At 37.8% G+C, this 8,676-nt stretch overlaps 1 protein-coding gene across 1 annotated transcript in view; it reads right to left on the bottom strand.

Moving 5' to 3' along the window:
• Positions 1 to 5: 5 nt before the first annotated feature.
• Positions 6 to 8,676, bottom strand: part of ppp1r14b (protein phosphatase 1 regulatory inhibitor subunit 14B) — a 36,318-nt gene continuing 27,647 nt past the window's right edge. The window contains exons 2-4 of the mRNA XM_015373846.1: positions 4,713 to 4,796; positions 4,597 to 4,629; positions 6 to 4,506 (exon numbers count right to left, since the gene is read on the bottom strand). Coding sequence (XP_015229332.1) covers positions 4,438 to 4,506; positions 4,597 to 4,629; positions 4,713 to 4,796 — 186 coding nt within the window. The 3' untranslated portion in view covers positions 6 to 4,437. The remainder of the gene's footprint in view (positions 4,507 to 4,596; positions 4,630 to 4,712; positions 4,797 to 8,676) is intronic.

Below are 8,676 nucleotides of genomic sequence, written 5' to 3'. Positions count from 1 at the left end.
AAAAATGAATTTCAAATGTTTTTATTAAAGTTGCATAAAAGTGTAACAAAATTGGGCAAAAAACAAAACCAGTTTCTCATATTGCTACATTTGTTTGTTTGTCTAATCATTAAAAAAACAAAACAAAGCAAAACACTGCCACTATTACTCCATTCTGCATGGTTTAGCTCTTGTATTTAGCCTCAATGATCATCAGCATACAATATTTGATTTTTTTTTTTTTACATTTTCACCAACAGTAAGAAAAAGAAAAACATCATACTTATCAATAACAGTCTAAGAAGATATATATTTAATCCAAAACCTGAATTTAGAAACATAAAATCCACTCAAATTCAGCTGCTGATTGAAGTTGCCTAAAACAATCTGACCAATAAGAGGAAACCGCAGAGAGCTCAGTCTGGAAATGCCACAGATAAAGACAAAAGCAATCGCACCGGAAATATGCATCTGAATGGATTTTTTGTTATTGTTGTTGATTAGCTAACTGTTATTCCAAGGCTTGGCATCAAGAGGTGTGATGATCACGATAAAAACAGACCAGTCTTACATGGGTCAGAGTGAATAACATTGTTTACCTAAAACAGAATCGTTTCAAAAGGCCTAAGTATTAAACACTCACTTCTAATAATAAAAAAAGAAACATTTTGAAACAAGGAGTGACAGAAGATAACAAATTCTCCACATAATGCAGAGCTTCTTGCAAAAGTATTCACTCGCATTTCACTTTTCACATTTATTCATGTTAAACCGCAAACCTCCATAAGTATTTTATTAGGACTTCATTTGATGAACTAACATTGTTTTTGCTAATAAAATATGGGAAGTGTGGAATGCATTTTAATTCTGCCGCATTATTCCAACACCGTAAAACAAAATCCCACAGCTTTGAATGCTTTACATCAACCAGAAATGGAAAGGTTGGCCTAATTGGTTAGCAGTCATCAGAGAAGCAGGAGAGAGAGAGAGTAAGGATAACTGTGGAGGAGCTTCTGAGATAAACAGCTCAGGTAGGAAAAATATACGTTGTGGATTGTACATATCTCTCCAGTTTGCAACAACAGGACTAAGACTGTAATTAGAGATCATAATTAGACATTACTTTTTGTTGAACTGTCATAAAATCCTATTAAAATTGAGTGGAGTTTATGGTTTTAAAGATGATAAAATGGGAAAACTTTCAAGGAGCATTCATACTTTTGGAAGGCAGTGTAGATCTGCTGAGTAACAGAAAACTGAAGTACTCCTGTTTGGTTTTTTTTGGTTTGTGTAACATAAATTATACCTAAGGCAACATTTGATTAAAAGAACGAAAAGAAAAATGGAAGTAAGGGAAGGAAAAAGGTGCAGAAATGAGAGAGCAGCAGCGTGTAAATGGGCTATATCTGAGAGGACAGTTAAAGGTCTGTAACGGCAGGTGCAGACGAATCGCGAAAAATGCCAGCGCTGCTGTTGGCCAGCAGGGTCTCAGGCTCTGATCTGATTGGTTGGCGATCAGAAACAGATGGCTTGTTCTTTGCAATGGTGTGTTTTTGGGAGGGAGGAGATGAAGCTGCAGCTGTGGACGCATGTCAGCTCTGCCTGTGCACCTGGAAATAAAACTGACACGTCTCAGATGCGGGTGAGTGAAGAAAGAAGTAAAAAAAAAAAAGAAGAAAAGGCTTAACGGATCAAAGATGATTCAGTTTGAAACGAAGCAACAAAAAGAAGAGAAAACAAACTCCCCCCTCATTTCTGGACATCGTATTGGTGATTCTACTGGCGTGTGACAATCAAAGGAGGGAGCCTGGAGAAATGACATATCCGTTTAGAGAAAATGGGAAGTAAATAACAGAGGAAGTGATGTCAGGTTATTGTGGTGTGATTTTTAAAAAGGCAGCTTTTCAACAGGGTTCCCCTTTATGACTATCAGTTTGTGATTGACTAGAAATAAAAACAGGAACCAGTCCTATATCCCCCTTCCCTCCAAAAAAAAAAAAAAAAAACACAATCCAGACAAATCTGTCCTACACAACAGCAGAATATACAGGCCCAGAAACACTCCATACTATGACAGATGTTGCTGTACATTATGTAGCAACATACACTAATAATAACACAGATATACATGTGTATGTGCAGGCTGAGGAACAAAACATCCCTTTAAGCCTAAAAGAAGAAGGAAAAAATGTTCTGGTCTAGCTTCAAATACAAAAACGGTTTATTTTAAGGTCTAAAGCAGGTCTTACAGCCAAACGGCTAACCAGTGAGTCTTTCTAAATGTTCAATCACTATTTCCAGGCATCAAAGTTTCCTCTTTGCTCTACTAAAGATAGATTTACACAACGCTTTGTGGTCAAAAGGTTCAGATTTTCTTCCACCAGAAATGACACACTGCAGGTTTTTATTCAAAAGGGCATATATCATCATGTTAGAGCCAGAAAACCTATAAAAACCCTGACCAACATAAAAACTTGTCCTTTAAAATGGGATTTTATATTAAAAAAAGACCCTTTACTAAAACAGGAAGGCACTACCATATATGGATGATGACGTAGAGTCTGAAAACCTCTTATGGTAATCACAAAAAGAGAGTTTTCACAATAAAAAATACCTTTATTAAGGCGTATGTGAAAAAAATGTGTGGTCGCTTATTTGGTGGCACCAAAAAAAAAAAAAAGGAAAAAAAAGCAGCGGGTATTTTTTCCCTCACAGTTAAAGAGAGATTTTCACCCTTTTTGCCCTTGGATTATGAAGCCATAATTATCTGGATTAAAAGTAAATACATAATCCAAAGCTATAGGGATGAAGACACAAGACAACTCATTCCACGGTTAAGACGAATGGCTCAGGCAGGGAGTCGACAGGCAGACCAGGGTGACTTTCATACTGTATGTATATATAAAGTTGACCAGCTATGAAAATGTCTGTCTGAGTATCTCAGTCCTCATCATTCCCCTTCTGGAAGCAACTTTATAGCATTAGCTTAACTTTCTAATAGCCAAATACACAGTAAACTAACACAAAAGAAGACTAAATTATTATGAAAATTGAGATTTATACACTAACTGAATGAAGCATCCAGGTGGGACAGCTCTTGGATAAATGAATAGTCAGAACAGGAGCAGTAACTGAAACTTTTACCCTAAAAGCCACCCTAATTTCAGTGTCCTACATGGTAGTTTTTGTTTTTAATCATAAACTGATATTCTTTTATTTGCTTTCATGATATACATAAAAATATGACTTGTTTGCATTAAGGATGTAGGAGCTTTTTCTGATTCCCCACTGCAGTAGATTATAGGAAGACTTCCTCATGGAGCTTTTAAAATCCTCTGAAGTGTGCTGGTTTGTTAGGTTTCTACTACCCTTAAACATTTCCCTTGATTTCTGTCTTCTTACTGGAAAAAAAAATAATAATTCAAACTAATTTTTACCTTTTTAAGTCTGTTTTGAGGATTTTTGTTCTTTGTCTTTTTCTGGAAGTGTTTTTAACGACTGTGTGTGTGTATTTAATATGCATTTTTAACAAACGTCTCCCAGAAAGAAAAAAAAATCCTTATGGTTTATAATGACAGTACAAGCCTTGACTGATTGACTCTGCTTTAGTGGTCGGTATTCATGGTATTATGGCCTGACACCAGAGTTCAGTGGTTAAGCATAATTTAGCTGCTCCGCATTAATTTTTCGCTAGTCACTTAAAAAAAAAAAAAAAATCAGTTTTAATCATGAATGCAGAATGAATGCAGCTACTGTGAGCAATAAGCCTGGACACAAAGGAAGTAGTAAAAAAATGATGATATATGCCCTTAGGGACACAGAAAAAGTCTTAATGCAGCACTGCCTGTGTTCAGGGGGATAAATAGAGCCCCACAGAGATGATCTAAAAATGTTAAGGTAAAGTGATGATCCTCATGCCCTTAAACAGAAACAGGAAATCAAAACAGATCTCTAAATGGAGATAAACAAGTTGCGATATTCACATAATCTCGCTGGTAGAGGCTGAAGTATTTGTTACATCTGTATCCTTCTCCATTCTCAGTTTTTTGTGGTGGTGGGCCTGTATTTTTCATGTTCTTCCCACTCCATGCAACCCCGCTTTTACAGTAATTATGGGACTCTGTTCCTCCACAGGCAGATGGGAAAGTGGGAGGAAGAGGAGAAAGATTAGGAGGAGAAGCGCCAATAACGGCAGGCGAGGAAACAATGAGGAAGGAGAGAGGTTGGATTATAACAGACAAGTTACCTCGCAAATTATTCATTTCTGCTGAAGAGAGTCCAAATCCATGGAGGTAAATTAAAGTGGTTTAACTATAAGCTGAAACAAGGGTAGGCTGTAATACATCATGACCTTCAATGGAAGAAGACATTAAATAAAGAATAAATGGGGCAATGAGGGAAGACGAGAAGTGAGGGCTGGAGAGGACGGGAAAATGTGGGGCGAAAGGAAGGATGCCATCATTTCTTCTGAGGTGTAGAGAGCTTCTGCATTCCTCTGATTTTGTCAAGCAGCTCTGAGATGAAGTCCTACATGAAGACAAGGAGAACCGGACTCACAATGTGCTTGTATACCAAGTAAATGGAGCTAAAGCAGAGGATAGAAGCCAGTTACTTTACCTCAGTAGGTTTAAAGCAGTCAACCAGTAAGTCCTGTAATATAATGAAATAAATTAACGTAAACTCGATTTCCTTTTTATCCCCCATGACTGTTATAATCTGGATTTTTTCCTCACCTTGACTCTGGCTGCTCGCTCAACGTCACTGGGCATGTCCAGCAGTTCATCAACATCGATTTCCAGCTCCGGGATGGCCTCCTCCTGGAGCAATGACAAAATAGTAGAAACATTCTGATTAATGTACACTTTAAACACTAGAGGGCAGCGGACACTCATCACACGCCTCTGAGAAAGAAAGGGGAGACACAAAGAAACCAGAATACGGCCAGCTTAGTGATTGAGAGTTTGCAAAGAGAAAAAGTATAGGTTTAATCAATTGTATCAGACTTATCAGACTTAAATTAGGAATTTTTCAAAAATATCCCACTATACAACACGTAATGCGTAAAAAACTGCAACATCAGTATTAAAACTGCAAAGTGGCATATTAGATACAAGCTATGGAGGTAATTATTTCATGGTTCCATCTGCCAGCAACACAATATTAGAACTAAGCAGACTCAAATAGTTTAAAGACAAGGATATACAGTTATATGTGATTTAACACCTTATCTTAAAACCATATAATCTGTATTTTCGCCTTAATAAAAAAAAGTTACATTTTAATCAGTCTTGTTAGCCTGTGTTACTTTAACAGATTAATCAGCTCTGAACAGTGATTTTAAAGTCAGATGCTGAAACTATCTAAACTTTTCCCTCCTGTCCAACTTTTACGTTACAATTTTAAAAATGGATCTCACCCTTTAAAAAGTATTACTGACATGCAGAGCACGAATGGAGGAAAGGGAAGATGTGATTGGGCCACTGAATACCGCAAATATAGGGACCAAGCGTTTAGCTATTGTGATACGACTGATGTTGCAGTGAGAACTGTGAGTCTGATCAGCTCTAGATTGATAGATTTGAATGAATGGGCAATTCATTCCTTATGCAATATATTACAATTTCACAAAACACAATTTTCAAATGGCAGAGGATATAAATTTCGGTCACATTACATTTAACAAGAGTACAGTAGAGACTAAATTTCTCACTCCAGCCCTTTAGGTGGCAGTGTTACACTTAATGTGGGATTGCTCCATAGAGAAGGAAAGAAAGAGAAGCAACTAGCATACAGCATGATGGTAGAAATAAGAAGATTTTCAGTAGTGATGGTGAGATGACATGAGGCATTGAACCATTTGGCCAAATTGCTTCAACGATCCCCACAGTTCATGAAGCCTCATGTGGACATGTCACCACCTACTGGTAAGGTGCAGAACTACAGTCTGTAATAAAATCAGATTTTTTGCAATTGTTTTTCTTCTTCTACAGATTTGAAACAGTTACAAAAATATATTTTATTGTGATATTATAGATGAAAATGACTATAAATAAGATTACAAATTACCTACGGACATTTCTCTCTTTAGCACTCTTAACGACCTTTAGCATCTCAGTCGCTAATATAAGTATCTAGTTTGGGCTTTACAGGCAGTCCTATAGCTGGACCCATATCTTACAGATATGAAACCCCTGAAATAAAACCACTTGAAAAATAATTTCCGATCACATTTTGCATTTAAGCATTTCCCTAGGAGTTTAAACATCGCAAGGGCATTAGGATCATGAGTATGCACAGCTCTGTGTGGAGGTCAAATAAAACTCGGCTGAAAATGTAGCCTTGAGAAACCCAACATTTGGTCTTTCACTGAGTTTTCTCAGCTTAACGATCATAAAATGACAAGTAAAATCTGAACCAGTTTATCACAGTACCAGACCTTCCGACCGGCTTTTCAATCAATGTCCAAATGAAGATAATTTTGGATAAATCACAAAACATGAACAGAAATGTGAAGAACCTGGAGAACAGTCACTCCAGTGTTTGTTTCACTGTCAGAATTAGTCTTCAGTGTGATTTTTCAAAGTAGTACAACACAAAAAATCCCCAAATGCAAACTCTTTTTTTGATTCAAGCCTTCATTTCTTCCTCTTTTAAGCTCAATTGCTACTCTACGCTCATGTTGTTCTCCAGGAATCTCGCCGTCGCTCCGGTCCTCCCCCTCAGTTGGAGTTGCCCACACCAGCTGTCTCTGCACCTGCCCAATTAAACCCCCCCCACCACCAACCCCATAACCCTCGCCTATCTCCACCATACAAATACGAAATCCACAACCAGTCGACAGGATGCAGAGTCTGCACAGCCGAGTGTCAGATTAATAGGCCAGTCTGGATTTAGTTTCCTTTTTGGTGAAAATGTGCACGCTGCTTTTTCAGTGTAGGGATTAAGGAATTATAAAATGAGCTAAATAAGTCTGAGATGGTGTGCTTTTAATCCTGCACAGGACAGCCTGGGTGTGTGTGATAGAGACTGAAAGTGACAGATAGACCTACTGTCAGCAAAGAACTGCAAACAGACTGAATGTAAGAATCAAAGTAGATGGTAAAACAGCATCAGAGTTAGGAAATATACTGGAATAATGCACCAACCCTTCGGCTACTGAAGCTAAAGTCGGACACAAAGAAGGATCTGCCAACACGTGGTCTCCATGTGCCTCCACGTGGTTAAAAAACAAGCCACAACTAACAAACGGCTATGTTATGAAGAGCTACCTTTTATCTGTGAAAATAATCCCGTCTTTTAAGTCATGGTGAGGCTAGTTAAATATTTAACATGACGTTTAATGCTGTCGACTAGACAGAGATTTAACAGGCGGTGTTAAGCAGTGGAGGGAAGGGGGAAGGGAATGCCGAGAGGAAGGAAGGTAAGAGGTTAAGGAGCCAAAGGAGAAGAGACTGCAGCTGAGTGGAGCTCCCTGAAAGAGCGAGGAGGAGCAGGGGAAGGAGACGAGGACATGCTGCGGGGATAAAAAAAAAGGCCGGAAGACAGGCTTCAGAGAGGAGACACAAAGAAAGCCGGGAATCATGAGGGAGGATTTCCAAAACAACCCTCCAGTCTGACTGACTGGGTGTCTAGAAGGAGGGAATGCACCGTTGTCTGCAGATGTGGCCTGGTATAAAAGCTGCCTGCAAGATACTGGCAGGGTCTACAGGGGTTGAGGCAAAGCAGTGTGATGGAGGACAATCAAAGAGATCCAAAAAAAGATGAAAAGATCAGCTTTATCCTGAACTCCCAGCATAAAATAAACTATATTTCCCTTTTATCCTGGTACTAACCTTTGATGCAGACAAAGATGTGAAAGAAAGATTTTACAGGAAGCGCTTTAGCCAGATATGGAAAAAAAAAGGACAAAACTGAGTTAAAAGGCTCTATTTTTACTGCAACTAACCTATATTGAGGCAAATTGCCAGTTTCCTTCAGTAATAAACAAACACACTGGTTTAACAGAAAAAGCTTTAGGGAATCTGTTTTCAACAAACCCCCAAGAAACAGAAAAGCTCCCATCTCTGACATGTTAGTCCCAGTGAACATGGCTGATGGGACAAAGAGAGGATGCAAAAACAATCATTACTAACCCTTACATTAAAAGGAGTGTATTTGTTTTTCATTATTAAAACTGTAGCATAAATCCAGACAGCAAACTGGAAGCAACACCTTTTATTAACTGGTGCATTTGTTGGTTGAAAACTATCTAGATGTTTAAATTATATCAGTTTTATAGGCTTCGTTCTGCTACTCTTTGCAAAATTATCCAAATCCTGGCAGATTTTGGATTATTTTAATTAAACACATTTTATTAGTAGGAACTTTATAAACTTTCAGTTCGGTGGAAATTAAGCTATAACCAGAAATATCAATTAGGATTAAGTACTTAAACATGGAAATGATTGCATTTAAGGACAATACTGACAATAGCTGTATAAAAACAAAAGTACTTCATAGGTCCTAATCTCATTTTGGTATCTAACTGAAATAAATTATTCTTATTTAGGCTGTGTTCTTATGAAAAATTAAACAAAATATGAATATTGTTAAATATAATATGGAATAATAATATGCAAACAGAGAACTTAGTGAAAAGTGTTAGAATGCAGCTGGGCAGCATTAGGATTCTGCTGGTTCTGTTCACTCGGGTTCCTG

This window comes from Cyprinodon variegatus, unplaced genomic scaffold (genome assembly GCF_000732505.1).
Source record: "Cyprinodon variegatus isolate N-32 unplaced genomic scaffold, C_variegatus-1.0 Scaffold93, whole genome shotgun sequence".
NCBI lineage: Eukaryota > Metazoa > Chordata > Actinopteri > Cyprinodontiformes > Cyprinodontidae > Cyprinodon > Cyprinodon variegatus.
Note: the sequence above shows the minus strand (reverse complement) of the source record. Positions and strands in the feature narration are given on the sequence as shown.